The following is a 21,194-nucleotide window of genomic DNA, read 5'->3' as shown; positions in this document are numbered from 1 at the left end:
CAGAAGATATTTGTTTCTGGAAAATTTAATTGAAATGTTTTTTATAATTTGAAAATGCTAGATATTATTTTCTAGTATACTTAATAACCTACAGTTTACAGATCTTCTTCAATAGGTAATCTTAAATTACTTATAGTCATATGATTATTGTATTATACAATCTTATTAGTATTTTGTCAAATGTACTTTTAAAAAGGCCCTGAAACAAAATTTAGACAGGCATAAGAAGCCTTACCTAAAAATTCAAAGAAGTGCCTCTCCTTAAAATAGGAGACATGCGAAAAATGTGAAATTGGACAGGGAACATATGGAGAGAGACGTTACGTATTTTATTCATTTTTGTTTTATTTTTTACAATATTTCAACTCAAAATCTTTTTCAACCAGCCTCCTTGACCTGTAATCTTTATGTTCTCTTCTGAAAATTTTAATATTTTAGCCTTACAATTATCCTACAGTAATTCAGAAAGACATAAAAATAGTACAGGGTTCACTATTCTTAACCCTATGAGGAGAACATCTTTATACAATAAAAATTCTATTCAAATAACATTGTAAATTTATCCTGCAAGAGATCAGAGATCAATTGGGTTATCAAGGGAAAAAATAATTGGTCAAAACAATTCTTGGATCTAAAATCAAACCAAACCAAACCAAATTAATTTCTTGTAAATGGTTCAGCAAAATAATTTTAAAACAGTAGAATGACTTCATTACTTCTTTAAAAAAAATTTTTTTTTTCATGCAAAAGACTAGTATTCAACTCCCCATAGAGGAAATCATAATAATACTTTCCACTATTTATACAGCTGAATTGCTTGGTGGAGCATATGTATGTTTGACATCCTTTCCTACTGCAAAATTTAATTTAAAATCTAACATTTTATTGCAGTTTTAATAGTTAGCAATAGTATAAGGCAACCTAAGCAAGCTAATATCCTTACAGAAAAATATGTGTAAATATTATTATTATTATTGAGAAGAATTCATGATTCTGAGTTATCATTCCACAAATGGTAAATTAAAAACCTATTTTTTATATAGAATCTGCTTTTGCAAGTTTTTCAATTATAGTTTATAGTATGTAGGAAAAACGACAGTAAAACTATCAGAAATAGCATATATTATCTCAACTGGATTTCAATTTTTAAAAAAGTGAGCCATCTCTTAATTTCTAATAGAAACTATCTATTTAAGTTGATTTTGTAATGAGATGGAAAGCTGCTCATTTTGCCTTTATTTTGAAGATACAGATTTTGTCTCCATTTATTCAGAATCCTTGTAAGAAGTCTTGTAGTTGAGCAACTATTTCTGTATCTACAGTTTCCATAAGAGCTTGAAAGCTTTGTTCTCCCAGCAATTCCTGCTGTGCTTTTAGTTTCTCATATACAAATTGCTGTAGTGACACAGAGTGTACTGGATCCTTTAGTGCAAGCTGCAGGATAAAGATAAGAAAAATATATAATTTAACAAAACAGGCAAACCTGTAATAATCAGTCTTCTAATCTTAATGGCAGTGAAAAGGGCTTTTGTTTCCTGTACTGCTTACATTGAAAACATAGTCTACCAGTTGAATCCTTGAAATGAAAATTTCTACTACTTCATCAATTGAAATGAATATACTTAGCTTCAGTGCCTATTGTATAACATAATTATGTGCTGTGAACTTCATATCTGTGTTTTTGTCTTTAGTTGTTCAAGGGAGATGTTAACAGCTCAACAGACTGATAAACATTTGAGATGTTTTACTCACATACAAAAGGTAAATATAACATTATCTGTAAGCTTTATGATACTATATGTTTTATAGAAAATCCCTTCTTAGAAATGCTATTAAAAGAATAAGTTATAGAAATCTTGTGCCCTTTGAGGCAGCAGTCCTCAAAGAGTAATCCATTCTTAATCTGTTTTAAAAACACAACAAAACTGTAAAGGAAGAAAATGATATTTTTATTTAGCCCATGAACAAGTATATCTAGATAGCAAACTGAAAATGTTCATATCCAGGTTATCATTCTTCTCTATAGTGATATGATGAATGACAATTTAACTTACTATCTATGTTCCCTCTAAGCTGCGCGGGTGCGCGGATGCGCAGGTGGCAACAAAACACAGCGCAGCAGTTTCCAACTGCCGCGCAGGGATCTTTAGCATGATGGACTTTAAGCTGCAGGCGGCTAGGAGGCTTCTATCAGCTGGGCCGGGATATTATAGTGCCTGGACACACCCAGAGGAAGGCGGGCCTTTGGCCAATAGAAATGTGGCTGCCTAGGGTTATGATTGGGCTCCCTCCGCCGGTGCGTGGCTGATTGACAGGGAGGCCATTCCCTCCTGGATCAAAGTTATTGAGGGGGGGGAGCAGCGGCAACAGCAAACTCTCCGCGGGACGTGCGGAGCATGCTTCCGTCGCAGTTTGTCGGCTAAGTCCCCATGGCTGGGCTCCCCGCTGTTGGCTCTGCTTCTGAGATGCGGGTGTGTGGGAGGAGCTCGCCACGCAAGCAAATGGAAGCCCACGGCAGGTGGGCACATGTCTGAATCCAGCCTCTGCGTTCGGAGCATTGGGGCTCGAGGTTTTTTCCACAGGAAGGGGGAGTCGAGCTGGATTTTATTTGATTTGATTGCTCGAAAAGAAAAAGAAAACAGAGGCTTCTTGGTCCGCCTAGACCAGAAACTCAAAATCCGGAAAATTAACCTTGTTTAGGAAAGTTTTGCGCTGATGGAAAAATAGTGTTTTCCAGTGAAAGTTTTTCCTACTTTTCCTTGTTTGCTTTTTTGGCCTCTATTCCTTCTCCTTTTTTCTTTCCTTCCTTCCTTCTTCCTTCCCTTTCTCTCTCTTTCTTTTTTCTGCCTCTTTTTCTTATCCTCCCTCCCTCCTCTCACCTTTCTTTTTCTCTTTCTTCTCTTTCCTTTTTTGTCTCTCTGTCTATGTGTGTGTGTGTTTGTTTGTGTGTGTGTGTGTCTCCCTTCCTTCCTTCCTCCCCCTCCCTCCTCTCCCCTCTTTTTTTGTTTCTTTATGTGCCCCAATTGCTAATCTACATCAATTGGTAATTTATTCATAACTTGCTAATATCACTGCAGACTATTGGATAGTAAGGGGGAAAGTATGAAGCATATAAAGTAATTCATAGTATGGAAAATGTGGATAGAGGGAAGTTTTGATCCTTTTCCCATAGAAAGTCATCCATTGAACTTGAATACAAGTAGTCCTCAACTTACAACAGTTCACTTAATGACTAAAGTCACATCAGCACTGAAAAAAGTGACTTAGGGCTGTTCTTCACACTTATGATCCTTGCAGCATCCCCATGGCCACATGATCAAAATTTGGATCTTTTGCAACTGCCTCATATTTTTGATGGTTGCAGTGTCCTGGGGTCTCCTTTTGCAACCTTCTGCCAAGCAAAGTCAGGAGGAAAGTCAGATTGACTTAACAACCAGGTTACTGATTTAATTGCAGTGATTCACTTAACTGTATGTAGCAAGAAAGGTTGTAAAATGGGGCAAAACTCACTGAACAAATGTCTCACTTAGCAATAGAAACTTTGGGCTCAATTAGGGCCGTAGATTGAGGACTACCTGTATAGGGAGATTTCTTTACTTAATGTATATTTACATGGTAGAATTGAGTTTCAAATAACACTGATTTCGTTGTCGGGTGACATCTATGAAAAAAATTCAGATGCTCAGACATGAAAATGTGCTGCTCAAACACTATACTTTTCCGCTCACACTGAAAAAAAATTAGAGGGAACATTGCTTACTATATTTCTAAATTTGGATCTTCATAAATATAATTTGTCAGTAAAAGAGTGGCCCCCTCTCTGTAATTACTCTTTTTTGTCAACATATAAGTAGGCAACTTATTTGCTAATAACATCAAGACCTCAGCTATATATCCAATTTTCTATGAGAAATGAGCAAAAACATACTGCTCCACAGTTATCAGAAAGTCGTGTTTAACCAAAGCAAAAACCAAAACCAAACCAGGCAATACCTCACCCCCATAGTCTACTGCAAACTTTTTCTGAGAAATTTATGGTGAAATTTGCAGTATGAACAAAGAACTGAAATTGAAAATTAAAAATAGACAGAGTTGCTGACAATAATATTGTAAGCCCTAATGTTAAGTTTTAAAGTTGTATCTTTAACAAAAGTATATAATAAATAAAATAAAATTATATACAGCTCAGGATGATATGAAAAAATGAAAGCAGCAATTTACTCCTACAAAAAGAATCTCTATATAGTGGCTAAGTATACGTAGTCTTCATCTTAGCCTGTTCATTACAGGTCATTAAACAGATCAGTCAGGTGACCTAATCTGATTTTACAGGTTTTTTTGCGGCAGTCATTAAGTGAACGTGTGACTGTTAAGGTAACCAATGGTCACTATTGGGCAATTTTGTTGAGAAGTGGAAGTAAATGCTGTTTTTTGGCAAAATGTTATAAAATGTGGTCACATGACATAAATGTGGACTAGTTGCTGAGCTCCCAATATGCAGCCAGAAGGCCCCAGTCATTGGAACTTAGGAATCTGGTCATAAGTACTGCCAGGGAAATCCATTGTAACTTTGAACAACTGCTAAGTAACTGGTCGTAAGTCAAGGACTACCTGTGTATTTTATATATCCAATTCCTGAGCTTAAAATAGTGAAAGAAAAGTCTTCTTTGCAAAAACATTCCTCTTCCAATTTCATTCCCGAAATTTAGTATTGGCACAACACAAAATAATTCCAAAAGAAGGAAAAAATAATTTGCGGTCTCAAGTGGCTAAGGCACTGTAATGGCATGTGGGAATGACTTGGGAGACAGCCTGCCTAGAGAATGTTTGAGTAAGAGCCAACGTAGTCCACAGTTGAATAGGGGCAAGAGGCTTAGAAGATACCCTTTCTAATTTCTCAGGATGTAAAACCGAAAGTGGGACTGTCACACATGCAAGATCTTAATGTGGCCTTTCCTGGTCCTTTTGGTAAGACTGGTAGGAATCAGGTTAGAAACCAGGCTAGAAACCAGTAGGCCACAATTTCTAATCCAGCCTTAGGCACAAAGCCAGCTATGTGATCTTGGGTCAATCAGTCTTTCAGCCTAGGAAGGAGACAATGGCAAATCACCTCTGAAATTTTACAAGAAAGTTGCAGGACTTGTTCAAGTAGTCACTAGGAATTAACACTGACTTAAAGGCACCAAAACAAACAAACATCCTTAAGTTAAAGTTCAGGTTAAAAAGTTCATATATACCTGTTTGGACATTAACAGTGATTCAGAATTACTTAAATCTAGTGTCTATCTCAAGATTTACAGCAGGATTGAAAACCAAAATGTATTAGTGCATTCTATATTTGTCTGAGACTAAAAGAGCACTGAATAATACATAAGTGAAATCACTATATTGCCAATAAGAAGAGTAATATATATTTAAATGAAACTATATAATGAAACATTGTATCATAACAAGAATAATCCTTCGGAGGAAAGTACAGTTTCTTTTAATTTCATATATTGGAACTTTCCTATTCAAAGAATGTTTTTAATTTCGAGCTTTTTACCTCACTCTACATTCCCACTTAAATCAGTGCCTTCAGATATATTGGTTTATACCCTCACATTCTCAAATTAGTATTGGTGTATTGAAATAGTAAGCAATCTTTGAACTTTTCTACCATGAACCTTTATGGATGAAAAAAACGGAATTATGTTCATCTTGCTGTCAATGGATATTGTTAATGTCTCCATTTACACTAGTAGGTTGTAAGAGTGAACTCTGTGATAATATGATTCTTGAAGGGCATTGAAGAATTACTGTACAGCTTGCTAAATTCTCCACTTTTCTCCCTGCAAATTACTTTAACAATTCAGTGCTGTTTGCCTGCCATAGTACTGTTATTTGAACAAAGACATATAAAGGGATAACACATTATGTACAGTTTAACTGTCAAATTATTAATAGCATCAAATGTCCTTAGGCAACAATGAGAAGCCATTTTTTCTGTCAGATTAATTTATTCACTGTCAGCTATTTTGTAATTATCAGCTTCTCTAAAATATTTCTAAATAGCCATCACTTTTTACAGAATATTAAATATTTTATTAGAAGCTAATAATATATATATATATTTTAAAAAATGGTAGATATAAAATGCCCCAAATTAAAGATCTGATTTAGCTAAAATCACTCATTTATAATGATGCTAAGAAAGAAGTACAGTGGATACCTGAGTTTTTGTAAACTGAGAAGAAAGTAATACCACTGTCTCTGCAAGAACTATCTTGGCCCTCTTTCAACTGGCACCCAGCAACCACCTCTTCATTAATCTATTGAGCTGCTTCCAACCCAGCTGGTTATTATTGAATTCTCAGTATCTGTGCTGAGCTTGCTTTTATCTTCCTTTTACCATCACATATGTTTTGCTGTCTAATGATTTTTAGATTGTAATCCTGGAGGCAATTATTGTATGATCACAGATTTCTATAAGGTCCTATAAGGAAGAATGCTTTAAGTAGCATTTTGAATAATTAGGGAGAAAAAAACCTTCTTTATCATATGGAGAGATTTTTTTTGTCATGGAGACAGAAGTAGAAACTAACAGGGCACCTCAGAATTAAGGTAAAATAGTGTTCCACAGGTGATTCACATGACATTTCTCAAACACCTTGACACTGACTAAGACTTGTAAGTCTGGGACATGGCAGAAATAGTCCAAAACATCTGGAAATCACCAAATAGCTTAGACCTAAATCTATGGATTCCAATTGATGATTATTCCTTTGTATACTACTTTTCTGCTAAAGTAAGACTTTATGGCTGAACAGAAGAGCTTATAGTAATTTTAAGACTTAGAAATTTGGAATGCTCAGGCATACATCCATAGGTATGTACAAAACATTTTAAGACTAAAACATTCTGACTCCAAACTGTTCCATTTTGACCTCACTGAATGTGTTTTGCTGTTGAAAATCAGCCATTCTGTGGTCAGAATGAAAAGGGACTTTTTGTATTGGAAAGCTTCAACCTTAGAATATTTTGCACATCTCTTTCTATTAGTACCAAAAAGTACTAAGTAGCCAGCATTCTCAGATGAAATGATAGTATGGTTGTTTCTCATTTGAATTGTCAAAATGAGATGAACCAGAAACAGCACATTATTTGTCTACTTAGATATGCCTCTGATTTGGGATAGATAGAATTTTCCTATTTTTATTTTCTTATAACACTTTTATCACAACACTACTACAGATGTAAGAGTCAATTTAGTGTAGCGATTAAGAGACAGACTAGAAATCAGAAGACTCTGATTTCTAATCTCATTTTAGCCACAAGACCAAGTGAGTGATCTTGGGTCAGTCACTTCTCTTAGCTCTCAAGGCAATGACAAGCCAGAAATAAAAACTGACTTGATTTTGAATTTTGAACCACAGATTACTTTTCTCTGGATTATTATTTTTCTTACTGATATTTAATGTGCAATTACTATTTTGTCTCCTTTAATATCCCCCCCCCCCAATCTCAAACATTCAATGTCTGGGGGGTTCAATCTTTTATCATCAGTTTCTCTTAGAATAATTATACATCTGGAAGGAAGAAAAAGTTATCTTACAAACTGTTGAAAATTAATTAAAACAATTAAGAATTTGACTGTACCATCTTTTTTCTTTTGTCCTGTTCTGTGGGTGGCTCTTCGTCTTCTATCACTTTTGGCTCTTCAAAACTAGACATCAACATGCAACTAAAAAAAATGCAAATATATTAGACTTCCAATAATCCTAAAAAGGGTTTTAAGGAATTGTATAAATGTGTGTTGTTCAAAACTAAAGGCTTCTACAGAAGTATGCATGAAGTATGCATAAAAACTTGAAATGAATATCTTGGAAATGCATTTAAAATATTATCTATCTTTATGAGCCAATCTAAGAGTAATATATAATCACATTTATAATATTTCCAAATAAGAAGAATATCAAAATGCATCTACTCCCTCTAGTGACAAACTAGGCTAAAACAAGTTACTTATTCTGGTAGCTTCACTGCAGTATGCACATGCAAAGTAAAGTTATACTTACTCTTTGAATGTTCTTGTTTCTATATCTTCAGTCATAACATCATGCAACCCTTCAACTGAAATATTTATGATACCACAAAATTTATCTTGGACAATACTAGAAAAGACATGGAAATTATTTAAATTGTTTAGTTAAATAGAAAGTAAGTTTAGCATTACTTTTACTATATCTTTTCAGTTTTCTTTTCTTTGTTTAATGCTTAGCTGATTGCTCATGTTTATCCCAAAACTAAGAATATCCTGGTTTCGGAATAATGTGTAACAATCAGTATTATATAGTTTCTACATGGAAAATAGTTGCAATTCAGAGATAAAGTGAGCACACATGCTAGCTAAATAGACTATAATCTAAGTATAAAAAAGTTAGACTGCAATTATTTCCTTGTTACACAAGTGTAGTACAATCTATCTTTACAATCCAGTCACATTGGCATACGTAAGTTTAATAACATGTTTTTTGTTTAACCAGTGATCCTACTCAACTCTTCCCTATGTAATCCATAAAGCTAAGGACTTTGTAAGCCTCAAATATATATTTCATTTTGACAGCAGGATAATACTCAGGAATATTAAAATTCAAATAAGTGTAATTCAACAACAGACATTTACCAGAATTAGGCAGTTATTCACCATCTCTCTAGGACTCCTGGATGTACTTTCCCTTTCCAATTTAACTTATTTTTTTCTTCTTGGAATAATAGGAACAAACTTTTAAATCAATGAAATGCAACATGGATCATTGTTATTTTCTAAAAATTCATAACTAGAACAGTGGTGGGATGCAAACATTTTTGCTACTGGTTCTGTGGGCATGGTTTGGTGAGCGTGGCAGGGGATACTGTAAAATCTACATTCCCATCCAATTCCAGAAGAAGGTTACTGCAAAATCCCCATTCCCTCCGAATCAGCTGAGACGGGAGGCAGAGAATAGATGGAGGTGGGGCCAGTCAGAGGTGGTATTTACCGGTTCTCTGAACTACTCAAAGTTTCTGCTACCAGTTCTCCAAAACAGGTCAGAACCTGCTGAATACCACCTCTGAACTAGAACTACCAGTATATAGGGCCATAAGGCACTCTAGTATATAAAAACAATGCTTGCTTTGCATCATTAGTAGATGTATACATATTGCTGTTTTTTTTAAGTAGAGTTCCTGGAAGATTGTAATTACTCCATGTACCACATCTAAATTTTTTCCTTCTTTGAGTCGAAGAAGGATATGCTTTGAAAGCAACCGAAATTCAAACTAAATCTCTTTTCTCTTATTCCTTCTGCTTTCTACAGTTCTGATACCATACACCACTGATAGGGCAAGTCACTCATATACAAACAAATAGCACCCCCTCCTTTAGCACTGAAGTTGTTACTTAGTTGAGTAATAAAATGTCTGCAAGAAAACAACCAAACTCAGAGAGCACCAAGGAGCCCACATGCCCTATACCTATACAATTTGGCCTCCACCAACTTTTTCACAGGGCAACAAAAATTACATGGGAGGAAGTTGATAAAATCAGCTGCCGCCTTCTCTAGCAGAAGTGCTATGGACTATTAAAAACAAACAAAAACCTCCAATATGCAAAGTGCTTCCATTGGAACTTCTATCAGAAGGAAATTAGGATTGAAACCAGAATATTTTTTTTCTTGTGAATATTCTGTTTAATTATTCCAGATAATGTAATTTTATGCAATAATTTCATAATAAAAGCTGTCTTATCCAACCAATATTGCAGAGCTTTATGATGGTGTCCAAAATACCTGGTAATATGAAATAACAGAAATTCTTTCTAGGAATTTATCAATAGTAATGAACAGTTAAAAAAACCTATCTAATATAAAATTTATGCAGAATGCTAAACATAAAATAACATTAATGATTAATAATTGCTATAGACAGATCAATTAAAATTGAGTAATTATAGATAAAACATAGTTACAATCAATAAAATGCAGATATTAAAATTAGAACAAAAGGTACAGGTTGAAAAAATATTAGTTGCATTTCAACCTCCCAGCCTAACGTCCGTAGCTAAACTTGCATTTACAAAACTCATCTACTGTTGCCTTCTATACACATGAAAAGAAAAAATATGATGAATGTATTACAGTGCTGAATGTTCAAATAAGATAACCTGTGCTTGGTTTTCAAGGGCCGTTGATTTAGAAAGTTCAACATGATTCAATTCAGAACTTCCCAGCGGGTTCTGAGATACGGTAACATTATAACTACCAGCCTGATAAAAGCCATAGTATTCTATTGCATTGTCAGAGTTCTTTTGCACATTGTACTTCTGTTTCAATTTAATAAGTTTGTAGAACAAAAAGAAGATCATAGCACAGGCCAAAATGAAAAAGATTAATAAAATGTCAAAAGCCTGCTTTAGTTTCTCTACCTGCTGTGAACAAATTAGTGATGTTTTAAATGATACAGAAACAGGTTCCTGAGTTGATACTTTATTTTCTTCCATGGTAAAATGAGCAGGTATCTTGTGTGTTGCTATTTGTTCTGACTTCCTACTAGACTTTTCTTCATTGAGATTTTGATAAGCAGATGTATAAGATGCTTTTACCAATGATGTAACTGCATTTGCATTGAAGTTCAACTGTTCTTGAACTGTATTCCTAGTGAGGTACATATTCTGTGCCATTAATGAAGTAGTAACACTCTGCTGGATTCCTGCAGATTTACTGTTCTTGAAAATTTCAAGGCTTGTACTGTTGAAACAATTTTTGAACAAATGCAAGCTAGCATAATTCATATATCTTCCATGCAGACTGGAAGGACTTTGGCAAAGGAGTTTCACAGAGATAGAAAAAGCAGCTAGCCAATTCATCAATCTCTGTAATTTGCAGCTACAATCCCAAGGATTGTAATTTGCCTGTAAATGAGTTAAAGAAATCAAAGGCTTGAGTACTATAGGCTGTAAAAATGTAAGATTATTGAAAGATAGATCAAGTATTTTCAAAGATGATCCTATTCCTCCAAAAGTATTACCTGAAATATCAATTATTTTGTTTCTGTCAAGATGCAAAAACTTCATATGATCCAACAATGAGAAAGTATGGGAATTGATGTTTACTAATTTATTATCACTTAAAACTAATTTTTTAAGATTGACTAGACCTGAAAATCCATTTGGACTAATAGTGTTTATTTTTGCACCTTTTAAAAATAGATATTCAAGCTTGCTAAGTCCTTTAAATGCAAAAGGAGGAATTGACCCAATAGGGTTTCGTGACAATGAAAGTTTTTGAAGTTTCCTCAGTAGTAGAAATGCTGTGGATGGCACACATGTTAAATTATTTCCTTCAAGGCGCAAGTCTGTAAGATTATCAAGGTGCTGGAATGCTCTGTCTGATATTTGTGAAATCTTATTATTTGCTAGGTTCAGAATTCGAAGATTAATCATGCCAAAGAAAATGCGGCTACTAAGGATCCTGAGGTGATTGTTTTGCAGCATTAGATAATGAACGGAAGTGAGGTTACCAAATAATCCTTCGGAAACAAAGTCAATTTCATTATTCTGAAGATATAAAGAGTGAAGATTTGAAAGTCCTTCAAATGTTCCAGGATACAAATATTTTATATAATTATTATTCAGCTGTAGATACCATAATTTTTTCAATTCAGCGAAGATATTTGGATATACGTATACAATGCCAGAATTGTCCAAGTGTAGTACAACAAGCTGCTGGAGGCTTATCAGTGCATTTGGATTTATGTGTGATATATTGTTGCCACTTAAGTACAGAAATAAAGTATTCCGTGAAAAATTGTTTGGAATAAAAGAAAGACTTGAATTACGACAGTCAACTTGTCTGCCTATACACTGATGGCAAACTGATGGACAACAAAATATATCCTTTTGGATTATCATCAGCAGAAGACAAATAAAAATATGCCAAAATGACTCAAAGTGATGAAGTTGATACATATCCCAGGCTTTGACTCTCCAAGACATCTTTGACTGCGCTATCAGGAAAAAAAGTTTAAAAAATGCTTATTCAAAATTCTCATAGCTCATTATTTTTATCATTATTACTCATACAATTATTTAGAAGTGCTACAGGGAGCCCTCAATTTACGACCACAATTGAACCCTAAATTTCTCTTGCTAAGTGAGCCATTTGTTAAGTGAGTTTTGTCCCATTTTACGACCTTTCTTGCCACATTTGTTATGTGAATCACTGCAGTTATTGTTAGTAACTTGGTTGTTAAGGGAATCGAACTTTCCCATTGACTTTGCTTGTTAGAAAGTCACAAAAGGTGATCACATGACCCTGGGACAATGAAGTCCCTTTTTTCAATGCTATTTTAACTTGAAGAGTTACTAAACGAACTGTTGTAAGTCAAGGACTACCAAATTTATTATACTTTATTCCATCATTTATAGTTTAAATTAAATTTACATTTACCCTATTTAAATATTGTTAATGATAAAATTAAATGCTTGCATTATTTAAACAGAACGTAAAAGTTCTTTTACAAAATTGTCAGATAAGTTATGTTTTAGGTTATAAATTATATTCTTCAACCTTTAATGACTCATCCTTCATAACAACATTTCTACTATTCTATGTTTAAAATATATTAAAATTCTCACCCAGAATATGAAGCTCATTTTGTCAGTTAACTGTTTTCCTTCTGTTGAAATTTCTCACTTTGCCTACCAGTCCTGCAATTGTTCCTACAGGAAATACTATTCTTCCCATCGGCTCCTCTACAATGACTGGCTGAAATCAAATTACCATGGATACAGGAAACTGAGAGACAGGAAGTCATTTTATCTTCAGTTCTGAAATGCTGATGGGAAAAAAAATCTCTAACTTATTTTAAAACTAAACTTGATATATTTTTCTTCTCCAACTACTGAATAGGTTGAAGCAAATCTAAATATAAGAGCAATTAAATATGTAAGGTGTTTGCAAATGGTGAAAGCAATTGCTTATAAGCAGAGAAAGAAATATTTCACTGTATTCAAACTTAGAAAGCCCCCCCCCCCCCCCAAATCAAACTATTACTAAAACAAATGTTATGGTCCATGCAGAATGCGTGAATGCACATAGAAAAAATGGCCATAGGTAGCAAAAATGATAGTTATAAAAGAATCAATTGCTGATCTGTGGCCACATACATAATGCCCTTGGCTTTGCTTCACTGCCACCAGATTTTTTGTAAAAGTCTGTGTTTTTGCTTTTTCTTCCCTTGAGCCAGGCAGCACACCTTCTATTTAGCCAATATGACATTATAAACTATAGAGCCATTATAAACTATAGAGGCTTTCCACTTTTCCTTATACTTCGCTTGCTGCATTTGTTTTTTCAAAAAAGGGGGAATGAAGTAAAAATAAATAAGTGTCCACTTTATGGGGGCAGAGCAAAAAGCACTCCCCAAGGCATCCAGAAAATAATTACATTGCTTCAGAAGGAGACAAAATTTTCCACTAAGAAAAAAATGCCAAAATAACTATAAAGGAAAACTATCAAAGCTGCACCTAATGTGTTTCCTCCAGAGCAACAGAATCAAATAACTTCAGAAGTTAATTGATTAAAGCTCCACAATATTAGCGGTACTAATCTCAGACTGGTGCTGTTTTTGAATATGAAGTAGTCCTAACAAATGTTGCTGAATAGGTAAGACAACTGATTTCTCAAAGTTCCTTTTGAAGAGGAAACGATGTGCTACAATAAGACAAATGTATTCGGTCTTTTCCCGTGTAAGATTGAGATTGTCTTGGCAACGTTTCGGCAAGGTCTCACTCGCCATCTTCAGGCTGGATTTTGGGCTTAAAGCGTGGTCATCCTTTCACCTTCTGAAAGGAGGTGCTTTCAAAGTCCTTGCTTAAGAAATCATCTTTGGTTGGACAATTTTAACAAATGCCCGATGCCAATAATTCATTTTCATTGAAACGGAATATAATGGTTACCTTTCCAAAGGCTCTTGATGCTTTTCCATCTAGTTATAGAACAAAAACGGCTGTGGCTGTTCTGACAGATTCTTATTTCTTATAGAAAGACAAGGAAAATAAAATCTTCCTGATATTCCTGGATGTATGGGTATTGTTGACCATGGTATCTTAATGGTATATCTACCATGTTTAATATAATTTATCATACTGTTTTATCAAAATATTTGATTAATAGGTGCCACTTTAAAATATTTCCACTCCACTTTTTCACCATTAATAAAGGTATTGAGATACATCTATTAAACCTCCTAGGAGTTTTCCTAAGGAGTCTAGCAAGGCTTTTCTTCTCTTTTCTTTGTGTTACCCTATATGAATGCTCATTCCCAGATCAGGAACATGTCACCAATATGTTGATCAGAATCCTTTCCTGTAATTGGGAGATGTGTAAATTCAGGATTTCTGAATGGTCCAAGCAGTAAAGAATTGGAAACGGTACTAGATGTGGAAGAACAATCTAAAGTTAAATATGGGCAAAATAGGAATTCCAGCAATAGGATTTTAGGATTCAGAAAATATAAATGTTCTGGTTGGGGATGTACCATATTTTTCGCACTAAAAGACGCACCTGACCATAAGACGCACCTAGGTTTAGAGGAGGAAAACAAGAAAAAAAAATCTGAACCAAATGGTGTACTAATATATTTAATAAAATATAGCCGAATAATATATCAGCCATGTACAGGTGAAATTCAAAAAATTAGAATATCGTGCAAAAGTTCACTTATTTCAGTAATGCAACTTAAAAAGTGAAACTAATATATGAGATAGACTCATTACATGCAAAGCAAGATAGTTCAAACCGTGATGTCATAATTGTGATGATTATGGCGAACAGCTCATGAAAACCCCAAATCCACAATCTCAGAAAATTAGAATATTACACGCAATCAATAAAACAAGGATTGTACATAGAATAATATCGGACCTCTGAAAAGTATAAGCATGCATATGTACTCAGTACTTGGTTTTGGCCCCTTTTGCAGCAATTACTGCCTCAATGCGGCGTGGCACTGCTGAGGTGCTATGGAAGACCAGGATGCTTCAATAGCGGCCTTCAGCTCTTCTGCATTGTTCGGTCTCATGTCTCTCATCTTTCTCTTGGCAATGGCCCATAGATTCTCTATGGGGTTCAGGTCAGGCGAGTTTGCTGGCCAATCAAGCACAGTAATCCCACAGTCATTGAACCAGGTTTTGGTGCTTTTGGCAGTGTGGGCAGGTGCCAAGTCCTGCTGGAAAATGAAGTCAGCATCCCCATAAAGCTAGTCTGCGGAAGGAAGCATGAAGTGCTCCAAAATCTCCTGGTAGACGGCTGCGTTGACCTTGGACTTAATGAAGCACAGACCAACACCAGAAGATGACATGGCTCCCCAAAGCAACAGACTGTGGAAACTTCACACTGGACTTCAAGCATCTTGCAGTGTGTGCCTCTCCATTCTTCCTCCATATTCTGGGTCCTTGGTTTCCAAATGAGATGCAAAAGTTGCTGTCATCAGAAAAGAGGACTTTGGACCAGGTCTGTTTTTCTTTAGCCCAGGTAAGACGCTTCTGACATTGTTTGTTGTTCAGGAACGGCTTGACAAGACGAATAGCCCATGTCCAGGATCCGTCTATATGTGGTGGCTCTTAATGCACTGACTTCAGTCTGTCCACTCCTTGTGAAAGTCCCCAATACTTTTAAATGGCCTTTTCCTAACAATCCTCTCCAGGCTGCGATCATCCCTACTGCTTGTGCACCTTTTTCTTCCACACTTTTCCTTTCCACGTAACTTTCTATTAATGTGCTTTGATACAGCACTTTGGGAACAACCAACTTCTTTTGCAATTACCTTTTGAGGCTTTCCCTCCTTATGGAGGGTGTCAATGATGGTTTTCTGCGCAACTGTCAGGTCAGCAGTCTTTCCCATGATTGTGATTCCTACTGAACCAGACTGAGAGACCATTTAAAGGCTCAGGAACCCTTTGCAGGTGTTATGGCTTAATTAGCTGTTTAAAGTAAGGGACTTTGAGCCTAGAATATTGCACCTTTTCACAATATTCTAATTTTCTGAGATTGTGGATTTGGGATTTTCATGAGCTGTAAGCCATAATCATCACAATTATGACAAATCACGGCTTGAACTATCTTGCTTTGCATGTAATGTGTCTATCTCATATATTAGTTTCACTTTTTAAGTTGCATTACTGAAATAAATGAACTTTTGCATGATATTTTAATTTTTCGAGTTTCACCTGTAACGTCAACAACGGTATTAAGAACCATCATCACTGTCATTAACAAATGGAGAGACTTTAAGTTTCAAGCACTCTTCTACTTTTCTGGAAACCCCAAGAACTCATCATTGCTAGTGTCAGAATTTATGAAGCTCAGTTGCTCACAATCACTGATACCACTTTCTTCGTTATCTTCATATATGATACTACGTTGAGTTCCATCTAAGGCATTGCTAATGCCACATTTTTTGAATAACCGTGCAACGATTTCATCCTTCACTGAGTGCCATGCTGTTTTAACCCATTCACAAACTTGAGTGATGATAGGCCTCTCCATTCGTCCAGTAGGTGTCAGATCATGATTACCAGCAGTCATCTATTTGTTCCACTCTTCTTGCATAAAGACTTTAAATGGTTTGTTGATGGAAACATGGAGGTTGCAACTGGCTGGTAAGACCCCCAGGAATTATAGCTAGATGAGTCTTCACTTCTTTAAATCTCTTTTTTGTGGTTTCGCTAATATGGGCTCTATACTGATTGAGCACTAATAAAGCAGTTTTTTTCAGAATCCCTCCAGGACATTTGGACCACACTTTTTCAACCCATGCTTTCATTCCATTTTCGTCCATCCAGTCTTTCTCATGAACATGCACAACCACTCTTTGTGGAATCACTTTTTTGGGAAGTGATTTGGATCCCCGCCTGGAACAGCTGATCAGCCGTATTCTGGGAGGCTGATCCAACTGCCGAGCAGCTGCCGCCACCGCCACCATTCGCCACTGCTGCCTGTCACTGCCGCCGCACCAACCCCCAGGTATAGGAAACCGCTGCGGCCCAGTCTGTGATGCAATATTCACTCCATAAGATGCACAGATACTTCCAATCACTTTTGGGGGCAAAAATATGGTACTTACACAATAGAGACACATAGAAAAATGACCAATTAAGCATTAGATCCAGGATCAAATCTAATCAGAATAGCAATCCAAATTAAAGCACAGAGGCTTCAGTTGAATGCATCCCATCATGGGGCTTATGAAACACTCTTAAAATTAGGAAGTTTTTTCTAGCATTTAGTCAGACTTCACCTCTTATGGTTAAATTAATTATTTCAGCAATTCTGGAATAAAAGAGAACGTAACCTTTACTTCATTCTCTTGGAATCATTTCTAATATTTGAAAAGTGCTATTGTATTTCCTCTCAGCTGACTTTTTAAAAGGCTAAACATAACTAGGTCATTCATTCTCTTTTCGGTGATAGCTTTCTAATCAGCTGATCATCCTTGTTGTGGATTCATCCTTGCATAATCTCTGAGGTTATTCCAATTTCTCTGAATTCTTTTTGTAGTGTGGCCTCCAAAACTGGATATAGTAATTGAAATGGGGCGTGACCAATATAAGAGTATGAACAATTACTTCCTGTGATTTGTAAATTATTATGTTGATGCAATCCAAAACTTCATTTGCCTTTCTGGCAGACATATTACGCTGATGGCTCATATTCAGTTTGCAATCAACTGCTATTCTGAGATTTTTTTCTCAAATATCATCGCCAACCAGATAGCCCCACCCCACCTTCTATACCCATACATTTAATTTTTGTTTCCTAAGTTTAGTGACTTCTCTATTAATTTTAATTTTGTTACTTTCAATGCAGTTCTGCATCGTACCAAGATAGTTTTGAATGCTCTTTCCCTCTTCTAGGATATTAGATTTCTCACTATAGGGAGTCATCATGATAACCTTGGAGAAAGTGCAGCAACAATAGGCCGAAAAGCAAGCATTAAGCTCAGGGAGTTGAGAGAATATTTAATACGTAATATTAACTCTTTTAAATGTTTCTTATTTTTTTTATGAAGCTTTAATTATTTTATTGTATTTTTTAAGTCAATCAGAGATGTTAATTAAGTTGGAAGCATAAACATTTTCTAAAAAAAAAATGAAATTAAGACATTAAACTTTTTTTTTTTTTTTGCTGATCAGTTTAATTATTTGTATCAATTGCCATTGTTTATATAGATCCAGTAAATTAAACTGTGGGTTCAATTGACCAAATCTCATAACTACTATTCAATCTGTAGAGTCTGAGGATGTGAAGAGAATCCTTAAATAGCTCCCCATATGCCATTATTCTGCTTGCCAGCCCTAGAATGCAGCTGACTTCTCCAGTTGAATCTAAGGCCTTCTCAGAAAAAATACTAAATCTATTAATCCTTAGTAATGAAACTCTAATTTTATTTATTTTTCATTTACAACAATCTTTTCTTACTGGGCTTGCTTCTTCCCCAGTAGCTGCTTAAGCCCTACAACATTCTGATCTGGAAGGATGGGAAAAATCTGTTGAGCAAAATATATTTCCTTTATTTCCACCAGAATGTGGAAATATGTTTATGGATGAAAATATGATGTATCTGGGTTCAACTCGATTACTGGTATTATCCAATACAGGTAATCCTCGAGTTATGACAGTTCACTTAGTGACCTTTTGAACTTATGTGATAAGGAGGAGGAGGAGCATTTCCCCCCCGCCTTCTTTCCAAGTACTAGCTGGATACTAAAGCCTCCAGCTCCCCCATTAAGACCTTAGCCCTCCGGCTATTGACTTTTACCACCAGCACCCTTACCCAATTGGGTTTTAATATTCTATCAATTTATTCAAGGTTAGACCTGCTCCGCCTGCGGGAGGCCCCTCTCTCGCAGGTATGGCCCTTGGCTCTCACAAGGGCCTGCCTTGATGACGGGTTTGTGAACCCCGAGAGGTGGAAGAAACGGAAGCTGAGGGGATTTTTGGTCAAATGTTTTACATTGTTTTTAGGGGGTTCCAGGGAGGGAGGGTGGGTTAACCAGGCCGGGAGGGAAGCCAGCGCCAGTCGAACAGGTGAGTCCAGGAGGGAAGTGAGCGGGGTGGGGGGGGAGAGGGAGCAAATTATTCCGGTAGAGGGTTGTTTTATTACATCGGTCGCGGGGAGGGGGGGATGCGAGGACAAGAGAAGATCACAAGGTCGGTTGGGAGACCGTGGCTGTTGGCTACGCCCGGTCGTTTGTACCAACCCCCGCAGCCTAGGTGGTCAGGAACTACAGAGCCAGGGCCTGCGGCTGATGTTTTGCAATGCAAGGTCCGCAACCAACAAGGCCACCCTCATTAGCGAGTTGATCTCGGAGGGGGAGCTGGACCTTGCAGGGATAACAGAGACCTGGTTGGGCCACGAGGGTGGTTTACCCCTCGTGGAAATGTGCCCACCGGGTTTCCGTGCATTCCATCAGCCTCGGGCCCTGGGTAAGGGTGGTGGGGTGGCGGTAGTTATACGGGACGGTCTGGAACCGAGAGAGTTCACTGTTCCTCAGATACCCGGTTGTGAATCCCTAGGTGTGAAATGGGGCCCAGGGAGGCAGTTGGGCCTGCTGATTGTATACTTGGCTCCTCGCTATACATCAGCGGCCCTGCCCGAGCTCCTCGAGCTGATCTCAGAGACGGCGGTTGAGATCCCCAGGCTCTTGGTCATGGGGGACTTCAACCTGCCGTCGACGGGAGCAGCATCTGAGGTGGCTCGGGAGTTCATGGCTTCCATGACAGCCATGGGCCTGACCCAATTAATTCAGGGCCCCACACACGAGGGCGGTCACACACTGGACCTTATTTTTGTATCTGAACAGTGGACGAGTGATCTGGGAATAGGGGACTTAGTCATTACTCCCCTGTCATGGTCAGATCACTCATGTCTCCGGCTCGACTTCCCTGCCGCTACCCCCCACCGCGAGGAGGCGGAGCCAGCCTGTCCAAGCTGGTACCGCCCCAAGCACCTGATGGAACCGGATAGGTTCCAGACGGAACTTGGGCCACTACCTGTAGCCCTGACCCGCGCTCGGTCGGAGGACCTAGTGGCCGCCTGGAATATGGCGGTGGCTGGGGCCTTGGACCGGGTTGCGCCTTTGCGACCTCTCCTGCGGCAGCGATCCACACGAGCTCCTTGGTATACCGAGGAGCTAAGGGTGATGAAGCGCCATAGGAGACGTCTAGAGAGCAGGTGGAGATCCTCACGCTCCGAGTCTGATCGAACACAGGTAAGAGCCTATTTACGGACCTACCTTGTGGCATTGAGAGCGGCCAAATGTAGACATTGTGCCGCTCTTATTGCGTCCGCGGATAACCGCCCTGCTGCCCTGTTTAGGGTGACCCGCTCTCTCCTGTCACAGGGGACGCGGGGGGCACCCTTGCAGGGTAGAGCAGAGGAGTTTGGGGAATATCTGCAGGACAAAGTCGCTCAGATCCGGAGCGGATGGGCCCCCTCCAGTGGGCCGGACGAGCCGTCAACAGTGAGTCTTGTGAGACCATTCTGGGAGGAGTTTGACTCTGTTGCCCCCGAGGATTTGGACAGGTTGCGTGGACGGCTGCGACCCACCACATGTTCAATGGACCCGTGTCCCTCCTGGCTGGTACTGGCATCCTGGGAGGTGACACGAGGCTGGCTTCTGGGCCTGGTGAACGCCTCATTGGGTGAGGGCTTCCTACCAACTGCCTTGAAAGAGGCGGTGGTGAGGCCCTTGCTCAAGAGGCCTTCACTGGACCCAATGGAGCTGGCTAATTATCGTCCAGTCTCCAACCTTCCCTTTTTAGTGAAGGTTGTTGAGAATGTGGTGGCACAGCAATTTCCACGACACCTTGATGAATCCGAATATCTAGACCCACGCCAGTCCGGCTTCCGACCCGGGCACAGCACAGAGATAGCCTTGGTCGCGCTGGTTGATGATCTCTGGAGGGCCAGAGATAGAGCTTGTTCCTCTATCCTGGTCCTATTAGACCTCTCAGCGGCTTTTGATACCATCGACCATGGTATCCTATTGCGCCGGCTGGAGGGGATGGGAGTCGGAGGCACCGTTTTACGGTGGTTCGGCTCCTACCTCTCCGACCGGTCGCAATGTGTGTTGACAGGGGGGCAGAGGTCGACCCTGAGGTCACTCACTT

General features: G+C 37.9%; 2 protein-coding genes across 4 annotated transcripts in view; both read right to left on the bottom strand.

The window, feature by feature from the left end:
• Positions 1–325: 325 nt before the first annotated feature.
• Positions 326–21,194, bottom strand: part of IPO11 (importin 11) — an 83,811-nt gene continuing 62,942 nt past the window's right edge. For all 3 annotated transcript variants that reach the window (XM_081944134.1, XM_081944133.1, XM_081944135.1), the window contains exons 28-30: positions 8,058–8,153; positions 7,639–7,723; positions 326–1,434 (exon numbers count right to left, since the gene is read on the bottom strand). In XM_081944134.1, the coding sequence (XP_081800260.1) occupies positions 1,270–1,434; positions 7,639–7,723; positions 8,058–8,153 (346 nt within the window). In that variant the 3' untranslated portion in view covers positions 326–1,269. The remainder of the gene's footprint in view (positions 1,435–7,638; positions 7,724–8,057; positions 8,154–21,194) is intronic.
• LRRC70 (leucine rich repeat containing 70) lies at positions 8,162–14,322 on the bottom strand. The gene is made up of 2 exons (XM_081944136.1): positions 12,656–14,322; positions 8,162–12,024 (listed from the first exon to the last, which is right to left on the bottom strand). Exon 2 carries the CDS (start codon positions 12,011–12,013, stop codon positions 10,154–10,156), a length of 1,860 nt encoding a protein of 619 aa, XP_081800262.1. The 5' UTR covers positions 12,014–12,024; positions 12,656–14,322; the 3' UTR covers positions 8,162–10,153.

The sequence above is a fragment of the Natrix helvetica genome (assembly GCF_964273705.1).
Source record: "Natrix helvetica genome assembly, chromosome: 2".
Lineage (NCBI taxonomy): Eukaryota > Metazoa > Chordata > Lepidosauria > Squamata > Natricidae > Natrix > Natrix helvetica.
Note: the sequence above shows the minus strand (reverse complement) of the source record. Positions and strands in the feature narration are given on the sequence as shown.

Excerpts from the sequence above, each read along its gene's own strand:
- LRRC70 (XM_081944136.1), bottom strand. The coding sequence starts at position 12,013 with ATGTCTTGGAGAGTCAAAGCCTGGGATATGTATCAACTTCATCACTTT.